The sequence below is a fragment of the Thamnophis sirtalis genome, unplaced genomic scaffold (assembly GCF_051295495.1).
Source record: "Thamnophis sirtalis isolate CommonGarterSnake01/CBP01778 unplaced genomic scaffold, rThaSir2_p1.2 scaffold_14, whole genome shotgun sequence".
NCBI lineage: Eukaryota > Metazoa > Chordata > Lepidosauria > Squamata > Natricidae > Thamnophis > Thamnophis sirtalis.
In genome coordinates, this window is record NW_028261394.1 from 26,385,615 (window position 1) to 26,403,666 (window position 18,052).

The 18,052-nt window shown below is 47.6% G+C and overlaps 1 protein-coding gene across 1 annotated transcript in view; it reads right to left on the bottom strand.

Moving 5' to 3' along the window:
• Window positions 1-2,661: 2,661 nt before the first annotated feature.
• BCAR1 (BCAR1 scaffold protein, Cas family member) overlaps window positions 2,662-18,052 on the bottom strand; it is a 52,428-nt gene continuing 37,037 nt past the window's right edge. Inside the window, exons 3-7 of the mRNA XM_087729452.1 lie at window positions 16,354-16,506; window positions 15,484-15,579; window positions 9,037-10,158; window positions 6,455-6,544; window positions 2,662-3,467 (exon numbers count right to left, since the gene is read on the bottom strand). Coding sequence (XP_087585578.1) covers window positions 2,949-3,467; window positions 6,455-6,544; window positions 9,037-10,158; window positions 15,484-15,579; window positions 16,354-16,506 — 1,980 coding nt within the window. The 3' untranslated portion in view covers window positions 2,662-2,948. The remainder of the gene's footprint in view (window positions 3,468-6,454; window positions 6,545-9,036; window positions 10,159-15,483; window positions 15,580-16,353; window positions 16,507-18,052) is intronic.

Sequence of the window (18,052 nt, forward strand, 5' to 3'; positions counted from 1 at the left end):
GATGCAAATGACCAGCCGCCTGCAAGGAATATAAATCCTTCCATTGACCACCTTGGAAGTCATTTAGTCTAACCCCCTGCTCAAGCTGGAGACCCTACACCAGGGGTAAAATCAACTTACCTTCGCTACCGGTTCACAAATGTGAGCGTTCGTGCCGGCCACCTCCACACAGGCGCGGGACCTTCCTCGCATACGCAGAGCGTCAAAAACAGGACGTGATGATGTCCAGGTGGGCGGGGCAGAGCCTCCTGCTGCCACTGCTACCGGTTCGACCCAACCGGATAGAACTGGCTGAATTGCACCACTGCCCTATATGATTCCAGACAAGTGGCTGTCCAGTTACTTTTTGAAAGCCTCCAGTGTTGGAGCACCCACAACTTCTGGAGGTCAGCTGTTCCCCTGATTGTGCTCACTGTCAGGGAATCTCTCCTTCGCTCTAGGTTGTTTCTCTCCTTGATTAGTTTCCATCGATTGTTCCTTGTCTTGCATTCAGGTGTTATAGAGAATTTTTCATCCTCCCCTCCCCTGCAACTTTCTTTTATTCCCTGCAAGTGGTTACTCTCAGGCACCAAGAGAGGTATACGTAGAAGATGACATTCTTAATGGGACACTAGACAAACTGTATCCCATTCGGTTATCCTTTCAGTGATACTTCCTCACTTAAACGGAGAAACAGAATAATTACGATCGGGGAAAAAAAACCAGGAGCAACCTCTAACAAGATGCCCATTTTTAAAGATCTCCTTATGGGAATCTGCAGGAAATCAGAAACCTCCCTTCGCTTCCCAGCAGAGAGGTAGGTGGTGCTGTTGGGTGGGGAAGGGAGCAAGGGAATGCCAGACTGCCTGGGAAACTGTCACAGACAGTTGAAAATGACCACAGCAGCAGCAGCCAGTAGCACTGAAAGCAGCCACATCTTTCCCAAATTGCATTCCCTTGGGAGATCCGGATTTTGGACATACCGTATTTTTCAGACTATAAGACACACTGGTGTATAAGATGCACCAAGATTTCAAAGAGGTAAGTAAGAAAAAAAAGTTTTTGTCCTCCCCAGCCCCAAGGAGCACTCTGTAGGCTTCAGCAGGGCTGGGAAAAGGCAAAAACGCCCCCCCCCCCATTTTTGTTAAAAACAGGCAGAAAACAGAACCTATTTTTGCAAAAATGGAGGTGTTTTTGCCTTCCCCCAGCCCCGCTGAAGCCTGCAGAGTGCTCCTTGGGGCTGGGGGAAGGCAAAAACGGCTCGTTTTTCACAAAAATGGGATGCAGGGGCGGGACTTTGGGAGGCCAAAAATGGCTGTATTCGATGTAAAAGATGCACCAACATTTCTATGCTCTTTTAGGGGGTGGGGTGGGAAAGGTGTTTCTTATACTCCGAAAAATACGGTATTCTGTAAGTTAGCCCATTTCAGGTATCTTGGTTCAAAAGATTGAACCAAGATTACGACGACAAGAATTTTAGTAGCACATGGATTGTGCAAAGGTTTTTCATTGCCCTATACAGACATGCACGGCTGAAACAGATTCCCTATGATGGAGCTGAATTCCCCCTTTTGGAACAAGCATACCAAATTCTCCTTTTGCTGGAGTAGCCTACTCTGCAGGGTGCTAAATGGTTGGCTTTGCTCCAGTAAAACGGAAAATCTTTTTTTTTTTAAGTAATGTAAATGCTTAAATTCAGGAGGGGAAAAGGCTGGTTTTACATTAAGGCCTTTTAAAGCCTGGGGAAAATATGTTCTGAAACCTTGGTAGGAATGTCCAAGCGCTACGGCTGCTGGCTTTGTCTTCTCCAAGCCAGGAAGCCCATGGACAGAAGCTGCCAACCAACAGGATTAGCTCAGAAATCCTCAGAGCAATGGTGAAATTCAATTTTTTGTCCTACTGGGTCCTGTGGGCATGGCAGGGGAAGGAAACTGCAAAATCTCCATTCCCTCCCCACTCCAGTAGAAGGATACTGCAAAATCTCCATTCCCTCCCCACTCCAGTAGAAGGATACTGTAAAATCTCCATTCCCACCCCACTCCAGGGGAAGGAAATTGCAAAATCTCCATTCCCTCCCCACTCCAAGGGAAGGAAACTGCAAAATCTCCATTCCCTCCCCACTCCAGGGGAAGGAAACTGTAAAATCCCCATTCCCTCCCCACTCCAGTAGAAAGATACTGCAAAATCTCCATTCCCTCCCCACTCCAGGGGAAGGAAACTGTAAAATCTCCATTCCCTCCCCACTCCAAGGGAAGGAAACTGCAAAATCTCCATTCCCTCCCCACTCCTGGGGAAGGATACTGTAAAATCTCCATTCCCTCCCCACTCCAGTAGAAGGATACTGCAAAATCTCCATTCCCTCCCCACTCCAGGGGAAGGATATTGCATAATCTCCATTCCCTCCCCACTCCAGAGAAAGGATACTGTAAAATCTCCACTCCCACCCCACTCTGGGGCCAGCCAGAGGTGGTGTTTGCCAGTTCTCTGAACTACTCAAAATTTCCGCTACTGGTTCTCCAGAACCTGTCAGAACCTGCTGAATTTCACCCCTGCTCAGAGAACCCTCCACTTCCTCCCAATCACTCAGGAAAACCCAAACTGGGGGAAGACAAGCCAACACCCCCCACCTCTCTTTCACATTCTTTCACACCCCATGGAGAGGAGTCTCTCTTAGGCCCCAACAGACTGGATTGTAAGTTTCTTTATTTGATTTAAATAGTGATCATTAGCCAAACAGTTCTGGAATCAAACAGGAAAATATAATTATTTGCCCTCTACAATCGTTGCAAAGGATGGGACTGTCTTCTCGGCTGCAGCCAGACTTGGGGGTCAGGGATCCAGGACTGACATGGTCTGTGTCTACCAAGGAAGGAGAAGTCAGTGTCCCCCACAGGCCCTTCTTCAGCGGGCAGGGGAACCGGACAAAATATTTACAATCCATTCACTCATCCAAGAACTTCTCCGCTTCTTCACAGGGCTGTCAGTTGCCCCAAGACCATCCGGAACTGCTGAGTGCTGTTGGCCAACTCGTGCACCCGTTCCACCATGTCTTTGGCAGCAACTGGGGATGGGTACTGGAGGGCAGCTGTCTTAGTGCTGGCCACGATCTCCTTGAGCAGGTCGCAGAGCAGGTTACTGTAATGGGTGACCTTCTGGCGGACCTCTTGGGCCTTCGCCTGGCGAGACAGAGTGTCGCCGATGAAGACCAGCTTGTGGGCGCTCAGGATGACGAACTTGCTGTGTGCCACAAAGATCTTGGGGGGCTGGTTAGTGTTCACGGCGGTGAAGAAGGCATCCACGGCGTTGGTCAACGTCGTGAGGTTGGCCTCACACTGTTCCAGGTAGAAGAGCAGCAGTTGCCGGTCGGAGGGCCCTAGGGCTGTGCCGCCGCCCCGCACGTGAGGGTAGTGTTGTGGGGGTGTCCAGTTGGACAGGTCATTGTCGATGGGGCGGGTCACCTCCTGTTCCAGTCGCTCAAATTGCTTCAGCTGTGGGCAGAGGGCAAAGATGAAAACCAACCTGTCCCCTGGGCTGACTGCAGACCTAACGAAAAGCTCTACACCCCCTAACTCTCTGCAAAGGCTACAATTATTAGTCCGCACAGGAGTTAATTAAGTTGATCATTAAGATCATTTAGGCACGTGGTATTTTAACTACCGTATTTTTCGGAGTATAAGATGCTCCGAAGTATAAGACGCACCAAGCTTTTGGGGAGGAAAACAAGGGGAAAAGATCTGCCTCTGCCTCCCAGCAATTTGCCGCCTTGCAACAAACAGCAAACAGTACGGACAATAGACACTGTTTGTGGTGTATTTCTGTGCATGTGTGCCTGACCCATAGAAATAGCAAAGAATTGGAGAAATGTACATTATGGCAGTATATTAACTATATTAAATGGTTGATCTGAAGAGGTGCTATTGTATCTTCTTTTATATAGCAGAGAATAACTATACTTCCAGAAAGCACATCCATTTTAACAGCATCTGTACAAGTATAGTCTGAAATATAACTCTACAAACAGTGTATATCGTCTGTGCTGTTTGTTGCAAGGAGGCAAATTGCTGGGAGGCAGAGGCAGATATTTTCCCCTTGTTTTCCTCCCCAAAAGCTAGGTGCGTCTTATACTTCGGAGCATCTTATACTCTGAAAAATACAGTAACTGGAAAATAAGCCCTGGCATGATTTTTCTGAATGCTCATAATATAAGCCCCACCCCCAAATAAGCCCCAGTTAAGATCATCAGCCCAATGGACACATTTAGTACTGTATTTTCCCAAAAATAAGACCTAAATGGATAATAAGCCCTAATGCATTTTTGGAGCAAAAATTAATATCAGAGCGGGTCTTATTTTTGGGGAAATACAGTAGCAAACTGTTGGCTGAAAGGCAGGAGATGCCATAATTAATGAGAATTATAAAACTGCCAATTGACAAATCACAAAGTGACATGAGGAGCCCTGCTGATTAGGCTGATCAAACACATTATTTACACCAAAGAAGGCTACACAACAATCCGGTTCTTATTGCTTTGGAAATAGGTCAAACTCTTACATAAGGACAGGGAGTCCTCGACTTATAATCATAACCAGAACTTTGGTTGTAAGCAGTGGTGAAATTCAATTTTTCTTACTACCGGTTCTGTGGGCATGGCTTGGGGTGTGTGGCAGGGAAAGGATAGGCAAAATCCCCATTCCCTCCCTACTCCTGGGGGAAGGATACTGCAAAATCTCCACTCCCACCCCACTCCTGGGGCCAGCCAGAGGTGGCATCTGCCGCGTCTGGGAACTACCGGTTCTCCAGAACCTGTCAGAACCTGCTGAATTTCATCCCTGGTTGTAAGTCACTGCAGTTGTAAATTGAAGTAGCACATGACTGGACTTGAATTTACAACTGCTTGCAACCAATTGTAAACATGAGTCAGTTGCTAAGCATCTAAAATGTGATCATGGAACTGGGGGTGGGTGGGGACAGGTCATCCTTTTTGAAATCTGTTGTAACCTTGAACGGTGGTTTAATGACCAGTCATAAGTTGAGTGTCGACCCAGAAGATTACATATGTGTAGCCGTATTTTATTGTAGCCTTTGTCTATTTCTTCTTAGTTTTAGATTTGCAAGTAAAGGAACTTAACGGTATTTCAGGTTCGCCACTCTCTAACTGTTGAAAAAAAAGGGGGGGGGGTTTACATAGATAAAGGGGGAATGTTATGTCTAGGTGGCGTTCCTTCCCGTGGGAACAGCGAGGATGCCTGAAGCTGGAGGAAGGTGGCGTTTAGAGTCCCTGGGCTGATGGACTGAGAACTGATTGGAGATTGTGACTTAGGGGGAAAGTTTCAAACTTTTGCTTTTTATCGGGCGTCATTCCGGATCCTGGCCAGAGTCAGAATTATACCAAGTCCTTGTCAATCTTATATGTTCCTAATAAACAGACTTTGATGGAAGATGGATGCCTTGGACTTTATTTTATGGGACATGTTACTTGGAAGCTTGGCATTGAAGATTAGCTGTCAAGAAAGAATAGCAACAGCAATAGCCCTTAGACTTGTATACCACTTCACAGTGCTTTGCAGCCCTCTCTAAGCGGTTTACAAAGTCAGCCTATTTGCCCCCAATAATCTGGGTCCTCATTTTACCCTCCTCGGAAGGATGGAAGGCTGAGTCAACCTCTTGAGCTAGTGAGAATTGAACTCCTAGCAGTGGGCAGAGTTAGCCTGAAATACTGCATTCTAACAGGAAGGAAGGAAGGAAGGAAGGAAGGAAGGAAGGAAGGAAGGAAGGAAGGAAGGAAGGAAGGAAGGAAGGAAGGAAGGAAGGAAGGAAGGAAGGGTCAACCTTGAGCCTGATGAGATTTGCACTGTCAAATTGCAGGCAGCCGGCAGGCAGCGGAAGTAGCCTGCAGTACTGCACTCTAACCACTGCGCCACGGTGGCTCATTTGATGCCCAAAATGCCCAATCCCTGCCATTGTTGAAGTAACCTGTTGGGTTTCAGAAAGACATGGATTTTTTCCGCACTTTTTAGCAAACTCTCATATATGCAGGGAGTCCTTGCAGGAAAGGAGAACAGAGGTGGAAATTCATAACTGTAATAATACAGTAGTCCTAGTCTTAACAACCATTCGTTTAGCAACTGTACAACGGCACTGAAAAAAGTGACTTTATGACCAGTTTTCATACTTAGGACAGTTGCAGCATCTCCGTGGTCGTGCGCTCAGAATTTGGACGCTTGGCAACTGGTTCATATTTATGATGCCTTGCAGTGCTGCATTCTAATCACGGCTCTTATTGCGACCGAAGGACTACAAATCGCTTTCTTTTTTTTGTCTCAGCCAGAAATTGCTCTTTACAAAACAGGCCAAGACTTTAGAGGATGGTTGTGAGCCAGAGGAGATGGCCATAAGCTTGGTGTGTGTGTGTGTGTGTGTGTGTGTGTGTGTGTGTGTGTGTGTGTGTATAGAGAGAGAATATTCCCCATCAGACCTGTTGCTGCTCCAGCTGCCCTTTGCCTTGCCGAATGATGTTGCCCCGTTCCAGCAGCTCTTTCTGCGTCTTCTCAAACTCCTCCTTCCCCTGTCCGAGACACAACGAAAGAGGTTAGTGGAAGTCCTACCATGGACGAATGGTGGCAGAAGTTGGTAGAGTTGGCTGAAGTGGCAAACTGACCATTCTGCTCAAAGAAAAGGACACAAGGGCTTTGCTTCCCACGTGGAAACCACTTCTGAACTTCCTGCTTGATGTGGAAAAGAATGAAACTTTTTGACTTTGGGTTTTATATATTAGATGGATAGATCTTTGTAGAAATGATTAAAGAAAAGAACATAAGTACTTTTGTTTCCACATGGAAACCACTTCTGAACTTCTTGCTTGATGTGGAAAAGAATGAAATTTTGACTTTGGGTTTCACAGATTAGACTGATAGATCTTTGTAGAAATGGCTTGTTCTCATCATTATGGGAAAACAAAAAGTTGAGATCTGTTGTTAAAGCTTATTCTACTGCAACAGAGAGTGTGGGAAGTCAATGCTTCTTTTTTTCTTTCCCTATCCTTCCTCACTTTTCTTCCCCCTTCCCCCTTCCCCTCATTGTCCTTTTATTTGCTTTTATATTTTGTATTCTACCATACCTTATAACTTAATAAAAAATGTGGGTGGGGGTGGGGGGGGAGAAGAAAGAGGTTAGTGGAAAGTGCCTCCACAGCAGATCTGGGCATTACACACACACACACACACACACACACACACACACTGGGGCCACCTCTGATCCCTTGGCTGTTCTTGGCTGGCCCACCGGAGGTCAATTGGAAATTGGAAGTCAAATGTAAATAAGCAGGCCACAGGAGGTGGGAGTCCTTCCATCGGCTGACACCTTCATGTGGCCCCCTTGGGAAAATTAATCCCCCATCCCTGCTGAGAAGGACCCACAGCTCAAGCCCCTTGGCCCCATCTGCAGACCTCAAGGCAGCTCCCCAAAGCCTCGGCGGAGAGGAGAAATGGGGGCCGTAGACATGGTGGCACACACCAGTATTCCAAAGGCGGCTATTGCACCACAAGAAGACCAGCACCTCATGTGTAGAAGAGAATAACTCATAAGATTGACATTAACAGATTAACAGAGTTGGAAGGGACCTTGGAGGTCATCTAGTCCAATCCCCCCATCCAAGCAGGAGACCCTACACCATTTCTGACAGAGGGCTGTCCAGTTTCTTCTTGAAAGCTTCCAGTGATGAAGCTCCCACAACTTCTGAAGGCAACTTCGGTTCCACTGATTAATTGTTCTAACTGCCAGGAAATTTCTCCTTAGTTTTAAGTTGCTTCTCTCCTTGATTAGTCTTCATCCATTGTTTCTTGTCCTGCCTTCAGGTTGGAGAATAGGTTGACCCCCTCCTCTCTGTGGCAGCCCCTCAAGTGTTGGAAGACTGCTATCCTGTCTCCCCTGGTCCTTCTCTTCTCTAGACTAGCCATGCCCAGTTCCTGCAACCGTTCATTGTATGTTTTAGCCTCCAGTCCCCTCATCATCTTCATTGCTCTTCTCTGCATTCTTTCTAGAGTCTCAACATCTTTTTCATAGTGTGGTGACCAAAATTGGACACCTTTCCTTCAAGAGCAAAAGGCGGGGTACACCCTTATTTATCTGGCATCAACAGCCCTATAAGGTAGGTTCATCTGGGAGAGAGGGATTGTCCCAAGATCTTCCAGGGAGTGCCAGAGTGACAGCAGTGATGAGTTCTGGCCGGTATGCCCCGGTACGGATGTACTGGTAGCAGCTGGGAGCAGCGGCCACCGTACCGGAACGGTCTTTTGGTGGGCCGACCCTCCCGCCCGTGTTCCTTACCTGCTTTTAAGCTAACTGGGTCATTCGTGCACACGCGAGCAGCGTACGCCACCTTCATGACCTCCGCGGAGCAGCTGGAGCGTCGCAGGGCAGTGGGCATGCATGCGCGCGCAGTGTGCGTGCCCGAGGTAGACGTCCGGCCCCATCGCAGCATACTGGTTGCGACGGGATCCGGAACCCACCACTGGTCTGCAGGTGAAGGAAGACTAGAACCAGGCCTTAATTCTGCTCCCCTTAATTAAGCATTGTAATAAATAACGTTATGCTGATCAACATTAACACTGTAGAAATCATAAGTGATAGGGTATAGGGTTTCCTGCCTAGGTTTCCTGCCTAGGCAGGGGGTTGGACTAGAAGACCTCCAAGGTCCCTTCCAACTCTGCTATTGTATTACATTGTTATCAGCTTATTCTTGTTATTTATCATTAAAGGTTTAAATTATCAAAAATCTAAAGCTGTGTTTCTCAGTCTTGGTTCCTTTAAGATGTGTGGACTTCAACTCCCAGAATTCCCCAGCCGGCATGGAAAGTGTGCATTCAGAGAGAAATTCATACTGATCACATTCACACGTAAAAGATAAGATCGGCCAGAAACTGCCAGAAATGACCAATTTGGCCTGCAGCATGAATCTATCAGACATGATCATCCCAAGTGTGTGAGGGGGACTAGTTCCCTCCTCTTCCCCCCAACTGGCCCTCCCCTCCCAGCCCTCCTGCCCAAGGCCGAGCCCACCTGGAGGTGCACGTAGTCATAGTCTTCCATCCAGCCACCCTCGCTGTTTTCGTACTGCCCGTCGGGCGAGTCCTGGGCCAGGAACTTGGGCGGAGAAGGCAGGGGCCGCGACTGGATGTTGCTGGCCTTCTCAGAGGGTGTGCCGTGGGGATGGCCACCCTCCCCCGAGGAGGCCGGGGACCCCCTGGTCCGTCTGAAGAGCAACGAGGCATTGCCATGCAGGAAGGAGGCCAGCTGCTTGGTGTCGTCAGGCACCCCCCGCGAGTACATGACCAGGTGCTCGAGGTCATCCGGTGCCCCTGGCTTGGCAGCGACCAGGGCACTAGGGGCCCAGCCGCAACCCTCCAAGGCCTGGCTGTGCCGTAGTAGCGCCTGGTAGACCTCCTCCATCTTCTGCACCTGCTTGCTGAGCTTGGAATAAAGGGAGCGGTCGGAGGCCTGGGCAGCGCTGCCCACCACCCCACGAGCAAATTCCAGCAGTTCCCTGAGGGCGCCCTTGATGCTCTCCGCTGCCCCACGGATGTGTCCCGCGTGGGTCTCCATCCTCTCGGGGCTGCGCCAGCTGCCACTGATGAAAGACATGAGAGACGAGACAGATGTGTTGACATTGCTCTGGAGCCGGGCCAGCGTCTCCATCGCAACATCCTGGTCGAGGGGTAACTCCTTGTCCGGAGCTTCCCGAACGGGCACCATGTCCAGAGAAGAATTGGAAAGGTTGCTGCGGGTACTGCCCGTGCTGGAGGCCGAAAGCCGCTTGCCGTCGGCCCGATCGGCCTGTGGGGGGACGTCGTAGATGTAGTCAGCTTCTCCGTCCTTTCCACCGAGGGTCAGCTCTCGCGGCACGTCGTACAACTCCTGGCTGGCCAGTTTTCTCAGCCCTGGTGGGACGTCGTAGATCTCCTGAGCTTCTGACACCCCTTTGGTGGCGGGGGGAGGCACGTCGTAGACGTCTTCAGGCAAGGGAGGCTCCGCCAGGGGCACCAAAGGTGGAGCCAGGATGAGCGGATGACGCGACGGGTCGAAGGGCTTCACCTTGCAGAAGGCGGGGGGCACGTCGTAGGTCTCCTCCCTCAGGGGGCCATCTGGAACATCCTTGCTGACTGACGGAGGGATGTCATATACCTGCAAAGATAAATCAGCCAACTGATCCAACACCGTACAGGTCAGGGATCTCCAACCTTGGCAACTTTAAGACTTGTGGACTTCAATTCCCAGAATTACTCAGCCAGCAAAGCAAAGCTGGCTGAGGAATTCTGGCAGTTGAAGTCCATAAGTCTTAAAGTTGCCAAGGTTGGAGACCCCTGGACTAGAGTGAATAACAAAATAATAGAGTTGGAAGGGACCTATTCTATTCTATTCTGTTCTGTTTTGTTCTGTTCTGTTCTGCTCTGCTCTATTATTCTACTCTACACTACTCTACTGTTAGTTGTGTTTTGCACACTGAGTAAGTCCAAATCAACCAAATCAACACTATAAACTAGAGCAGGGGGCTCCATTATGGTTGTATGTCGAGGACTACCCATACCAGGGTCTCCAACTTGGCAACTTTAACACTTGTGGACTTCAACTGGCTGGCAGTTGAAGTCCACAAGTCTTAACGTTGCCAAGGTTGGAGACCCCTAGTACAGGTAGTCCTCGACATGCAACCATAATGGAGCCTGCCCAGAATGGCCATAAGACATAGAGGGTTGCAAAATCAGGCATATAATCAACCACAATATTACGACATTTTTTTGCAGCAACACAACAGTGCCCGAGTTGCCAATTGCACAAAGTTTAGTGATATGATGGGCAGAGGCCCAATGGACAGAACTTTCAATCCAGGTCATAAATAGGCGGAAGTAGGTCTTTCATAACTTTGGCTTAAGTGCTAAATGAACCGTCGTAAGTGTATTGTTAAGCGAGGGTGTATTGTCACCCTGCTTATTTTGATCATCTCAACTTGTCCTCATGATAAACAGGGAGAAAATGAAATGTGATAGAAATACTTCCTAGAACCCCCCCCTTTCCCCCCCCCAAAAGACCAGATCCTTAGATTAATTGGGCAGACCTCAATGTAGGACCACAATTGAGTTCAACATTTCCATGGCTAAACAGGCGTTAAGTGAGTTTTGCCCCATTTTACGACTTTTCTTGCCACAGTGGTTAAGATCAGTGTTTCTCAACCTTGTCAACTTGAAGATGTCTGGACTTCAACTCCCAGAATTCCCCAGCCAGCAAATGCTGGCTGGGGGATTCTGGGAGTTGAAGTCCAGACATCTTCAAGTTGACAAGGTTGAGAAACACTGGGTTAAGTGAATCACGGCCATTGATACGGTTGTTAAGTGAATCTGGCTTCCCCATTGACTTCGCTTGTCAGAAGGTCACAAAAGAGAATCACATGACCCTGGGACACTGCGACCGTCATAAACATGAGTCAGTGGCCAAGGATTTGAATTTTTGATCACATGACCAAGGCGGATGCTGCAAAGGTCATAACTGTGAAAAATGGCCAGAAGTCATTTTTCCCAGTGCTGTTGCCACTTCAAACGGTCACTAAGTGAACTGTTGTAAGTCGAGGACTACTTGTGTAGCCCACAGCAGGATAACGAGCAGAGCAAAAGCTCAGCATTGTACTTTGAATTGTAAGATTTGGGATATTCTGTTCAGGAAACCTTCCAATTAAGTGGAATTAGCTCAACTGATTCTGACATGGTTTGCCAATCAAGCTTAAATTCTCTCCTTTCTCATTTACAGCCTGAGAAACTAGGGAGAATTTCTTCTTTTTTTTAAAAAAAAATATTTTTTTAATTTTTGTTTTCATACTGGTAACCACAAGTATAGCATTACATCTTAAGCAGCACTATTTTGTGTTATCCAATATTATATCAGTTCCTCTTACACAGGGACTATCATTTGTTCTTCTGCTTTTCATATATCCTCTCCACCACCATCCTGCCTTCTCTCCCTCTCTCCTCCTCCCTAACTCCTTTCTTCCCTCTACCATCCCTCTCTTCTCTACTTCCCCTTCCTCTCTCCTTCTCCTCTCTCCTCTTTCCATTCCTTCTCTCTCTCCTACTCTTTTCCTCTCTCTGCTCCCTCCCTTCTATCCCCTCTCTTCCTCCTCCCTACCTCCTTTCTTCCCTCTACCATCCCTCTCTTCTCTACTTCCCCTTCCTCTCTCTTCTTTCCACTCCTTCTCTCTCTCCTACTCTTTTCCTCCCTCTGCTCCCTCTCCCAAGGGAGAGGGTCTTCTGAGTCTCTCGCCCCACTCATTGCAGGTGCCTCGACTTACGACGACAATGGGGACCAGAATTTCCATTGCTGAGCAAGCTGGTTGTTAAGTGAATCTCTGCCTAATTTTATGACTTCCTCCTTGTCAGTGTTGTCAAGCAAACCACAACAGGGTTAAAACGAAAACATGCGGTCCACTTTAGCCTTGAGAAGCCTTGACTTATCTGTATTCAGGGCCCTTTGATTAAGGAACGGCAATGTTTATTTTATTTTTTTCCCCTTTCGGATTACATTGAGGAATGAATTGTCACTTTTGCTTTGCGTAAATGACTTGCGTGTAAAACAAAGGGCAGGGAAGTTAATAATTACTTCATTACCTTGGAGAAAAAGGGTGTGTGTGTGTGTGTGTGTGTGTGTGTGTGTGTCCGTCCGTCCTCCAGGCACAGACTATACAGAAACACCAACTCCTGCTGGCAAGGAAAGTGTCAACCAAAGGAGCACAATGCCCAATTCTAACAATTCACCCCCTGATTTTAAAGGGCCATATCAAGGAGTGTGTGCGTGTGTGTATGAAGTGACCCATAAATATCAGGAGTCATGAAAACTAGCAATGCTCAACACTTCTCCTCCTCCAGTTTACAAATATCAGCCGATGAAAGATAAGGTCCTTTGGCAAACGGGGCTGAAATTTGCAACCAAACCTTTGTTGTGCTGTGAATTAATTTTAGGGTACAGATAAGCCCTCGACTTACGGACCGCAGTTTGGGATGAGAATTTCTGCTGCCAAGCAAGGCAATGAGTCATCCTTCACAACCTTTTTCTGCCACGGGTTTTAAGCGAATGACCAGCGGTTACGTAAATCATACAGTGGTTTAAGGAAACGGGGGTGTCCTTGTCAGAAGCCACCTGGGAAAGGAGGCATGTGGCGACCACAACCTGGGAATGTCGCATCTGTCGTGAACACATGTCGGTTGCAATACAAGCACCTGAAATTTTGATCCCATGATCATGGGGAAATTGCAACGCTCATAAGAACAAGGACTATTGTTAAGCGCAAAAATGGAAAGAGACTTTGATGCCTACCATGGACGAATGGCTGCAGAAGTTGATGGAGTGGCTGAAATGACAAAACTGACCATTCTGACCATTCTGACAAAAAAAAAAAGGACATCAGTACTTTTGTTTCCACATGGAAACCGCTTCTGAACTTCTTGCTTGATGTGGAAAAGAATGAAACTTTTTGACTTTAGGTTTTATAGATTAGATGGATAGGTCTTTGTAGAAATGATTAAAGACAAGAACATCAGTACTTTTGTTTCCACCTGGAAACCACTTCTGAACTTCTTGCTTGATGTGGAAAAGAATGGAACTTTGATTTTGGGTTTTTACAGATTAGATTCTTCTAGAAATTACTTGTTCAGAGGTGGGTTTCACATAATTTTACCACTAGTTTGCCGCGCAGTGAAAATGTGAGCCTTTTGCAAGCGCGCTTTGCTCGCACGTGCAGATTGCAGACATGCTTAGAAAATGTGGCTAAATATGATGGCATAGCGCCAGGTTGGGTGGGCATGGCCACCCCCACCCACAGGGCACCACAACCAGTTGGCCTGAACCGTTCTGAACCGGCTAAATACCATCACTGAACTTGTTCCTATTACTCTGGAAAAGAAAAAACCTGTGATTTAATGCTACTGCCTTATTTTACTGCAACAGAGAGAGTGAGAAGTCAATGTTTCTTTTTCTATTTTCTTATCCTTCCTCACGTCTCTTCCCCTTTTCCTTCTCATTGTTCTATTATTTACTTTTGTATTTTATATTTTAAAATACTTAATAACCTAATTAAAAAAACAACCAATTTTGTTGGATTTATTTTGTGCAATGACAATAAAGGTGGTTGGGCATGTTTGGCAGAAAAATAAGTGCAACGACTGGTCGTAAGTCACTTTTTTTGGTGCTATTGTGACTTTGAATGGTCACTAAACGAATGGACGTAAGTTGAGGACTACCTGTCTCCAGCTACAGGTTCTGCTGTCCCATCTTTGCTCAGGGTCCGAAGTTTTCCCCATCTACTGTTGCACCAGGTGAAATCCGGAGAACAGCAAAGATCATGCAGAGACAGGAAGGACATCCAGCTAGTCCTCGACTTAAAACAGTTCATTTAGTGAACAGTTCAAAGTTACAACGGCCATGAAAAAAAGTGACATGACAGTTTTTCACACTTACTACCATTGCAACATCCCCAGGGTCATGTGATCAAAATTCGGATGTTTGGCAAACCGACTCATAGATGGTTGCAGTGTCCCAGGGTTGTGTGATCCAATTTTGCGACCGTCCGAAAAGCAAAGTCAACGAGGAAGGCAGTAACCAGGTTACTAGCTTAAATAACGGAAGTGATTCACTTAACAATCGTGGTCAAAAAGGTTGTAAAATAGCGTTGTAAAATTCACTGAACAAATGTCTCACAGCAACATCAGTTTTGGGCTCAATTGTGGTCATACGTCGAGGACTACATGTGGTGACTGTTCAAAGTCACAAGGCACTGAAAAAAGTGTCTTCTGGCCATTTTTCACTCTTACGACCATTTCAGCATCTCCATGGTTACTTGATCAGAATTCAGATGCTTGGCAACTGACTCACATTTATGACAGCTGCCGTGTCCCAGGGTCATATGATCCCCCTTTTGCGACCTTCTGACAAGCAAACTCAAAAGGGAAGGCAGATCCATTTAACAACCGTCTTACTAACATAAACAACTACAGTGATTCACTTAATAATGGTGGGAAGAACGATGGTAAAATGGGGCCAAATTCGCTGAACAAATTTTCACTTAGCGACAGAAACTGTGGCCGTAAGTTGAGGACAGCCTGGAAAAGACAGGCAGAAACCTGCTCTCACTCCAAGCTGTTTCCAGTGACAAGAAAGTTTGTAAAACTCACTGAACAACTGCCTTACTTAGCAACATAAATGTTCAGAAAATTCAGTTGTGGTTGTATGTCGAGGAGCACCTGTATACAGGAGAGGTTTTCTCACAACACACAAATGCAAACTGTCAGAGGACACACAATGGCTAAATCCTGGCCTGGCCAAAAGGCCTTCTCTGCCGTCCAGTGGGCTGGTGCCCCTTACTAGAGGTCTCAACCGTTGGCTCAACCGTTGCTGCCCCTTCTCCAGACCCCTTCCGACTAACGAAGCCACGATTCCCACTCCTGGGTGGTTCTGCCCCCCCCAACTCACCACTGGCAGGTTCTTCTCCACGCTGGGGGGCACATCGTAGATCTCATGGGCTCCACTGTTGGCGGTCTTGCCCATCATCGCAGGGCTGTCGTAGACCTGGGCAAAGGAGACATTGTGAAGCTGCTTTTTCAAGCAATCAACCAAAGTCCCTCCATGATTTTCTCCGCCTCTCGTCTCAGGATATGGAACTATTGCAGGCCTCGAGGCTTAAACCCCCTCCTGATATAAGTAGCCTCTGGCTTCTTCATCACCCACTTTCTTTGAGAAGAGAATCATGGGGCCACAGTGGTCAGAACGCGGTACTGCGGGCTAATTCTGCCGACTGCCAGCAGTTTGATTCTCACCAGGCTCAAGGTTGGCTCAGCCTTCCATCTTTCTGAGGTGGGTAAAATGAGTGCTGTTGCCCTTCCTTCATCCTCTCCTCCCCCTTCCTTCCTTCCTTCCTTCCTTCCTTCCTTCCTTCCTTCCTTCCTTCCTTCCTTCCTTCCTTCCTTCCTTCCTTCCCAACAACCACGGCAACAAAGGTCATAAAATGGGGCAAAACTCACTGAACAAATATCTCACTTAACAGAAATGTGGGGGGATCAACCTGGTCGTAAGTCGAGGACCGCCTGTATAACCCCTTCCTCCCTGCTGCTATTGCTGAAGCAGGCCAGAAATTGGCAGGGCCGAATTCGGATGGGGAGAAGAGGAGGGTATAAATGTAACAACATAAATAAATAAAAGTCAAGTGATCCTTAAAGAATCCGCATATGTCCTAAGCCCAGTTTTGACCAGTCTTGGGCCAGGAGGGTAAAAATGGGGTGTGTCCCTGCCACGTCCGTCCCCCCCGTTGCCCCTTGCCCCAAGACACAAAGCTAGCACACTCACTTCCTGGCCACTCCGGTTCACCATCAAGCCCCTTGTGGGGGGCACGTCGTAAATCTCCTGGAGCTGCCGAGGAATGTCATACTCGTCCTGCTGCTCTCCTTTCGGACAGGTCTCGTAAACGTAGACTTGCCCCACCCGTGTGGGGATCACCACCTGCAGAGGAAGGAAGGGGAGGCTTCAGAGCCAGGTGGAGGTGGCCGGGAAAGGAAGATGGCCGACTCTATCAAGAACCTGCTTCAGCACCTCGTCCTCTTGGCAGATCCTCACTGGCAGAAGATCCTTTCCAGATGCCAGACTAGCAACATGGGCATCTGGATAGAGGCCACTCTAGCAGAGGCCTGCCATGGAGGACCAGAGGGCCTTGGGGATGAGCAGCATCCTCCCTGCTGGTGCCCACCTGCTCATCTGTTTTGGCAAGCTGAGCAAGCTTTCCTGGCACCACTGTGGAAATTTGTTTGATTGTCTGATCTAATTTCAGAATGGCTGAAGAATTGACAAAATGCTACCCTGTGGTAAGATGGGCAGTCCATAAATTGATTGATTGATTGATTGGATGAATAGATAGCTAGATGATAGATAGATAGATAGATAGATAGATGATAGATGATAGATAGATAGATAGATAGATAGATAGATAGATAGATAGATAGATAGATAGATAGATAGATAGGTAGATAGATAGATAGAGGGGAGAGAGAGACAGAGACAGAGAGAGAGGGAGGGAGAGGGAGGGAGAGAGAGAGGGAGGGAGAGAGAAATATGATAGGGAGATAGATGATAGAGATAGGTAAGATAGAAAGAGAGAGAGAGATCAGATGGTATTCCTAATACCTTGCAAATGTTGTCATTTTCTCACTCTGAAATCCACAATGTTTGAATCCTCTCACCCCAGAACCTCTGAATTTTTAGTGGATTCAGCTTGAAATTTTGACAGGTTCATGAGGTATTTTTGGTTCATGCTCTGAATTTCAATTTTGGGTGAGAATACTGAAATCCTGCATTAAAAGCTTTTAGGGGTCTTCAAATTCTCTCTCTCCCTCCCTCCCTCCTGCTCTCTCTCCCTCTCCTTTCCTCCCTCCCCTCTGTAGGTGTAGGTTTTTGCAGGAATTCAAGCAGACTCTTCTTGAGCCCAAACGAGTCAGCAAATGGTCCATTATTTTGCATCCCGATGCTACAGAACGGATCTTTCCTAGCTGCAGGAACTGGATCTGGCAATCCATGCAAGGATCCCTCTTTAAACGTGATCTGCATGCCCGCACGCACACACGAGGTGCAGCCAACACTTTCTCCAGAAGGGGGCACTGACCACCCACCAACTTCTCCTCGCCAGGCGCTGGCTGCAGGAACTGCCCTCCCCAGGGAAGGGCGGAATGACATCACCTTCTATTTTTAGAGAGGAGCCACAGAGGGGCTGAGGGTTGATGCACAATGAGGGCTGTTTCCCTCCTGGGCGAAAGGAGAGACCCTGGAGCCAGGAGCAGCCTTCCCAGCTGTTGTTTGTTTGCAGAGAAACCACACGCACGCACGGACACACACACACACACACACATGTACAAACCCTGCAGCCAGTGGAGGCTGTGCCAGCGACACTGGAGGATTGTGTGCCCTCCAGCTGCTGTCACACTCGATTGAGGCAACTCAGAGGCACATCGAGCGATTCAACGTCAAAGTTGGCTTCAACAACCCCCCCCAAAAAACA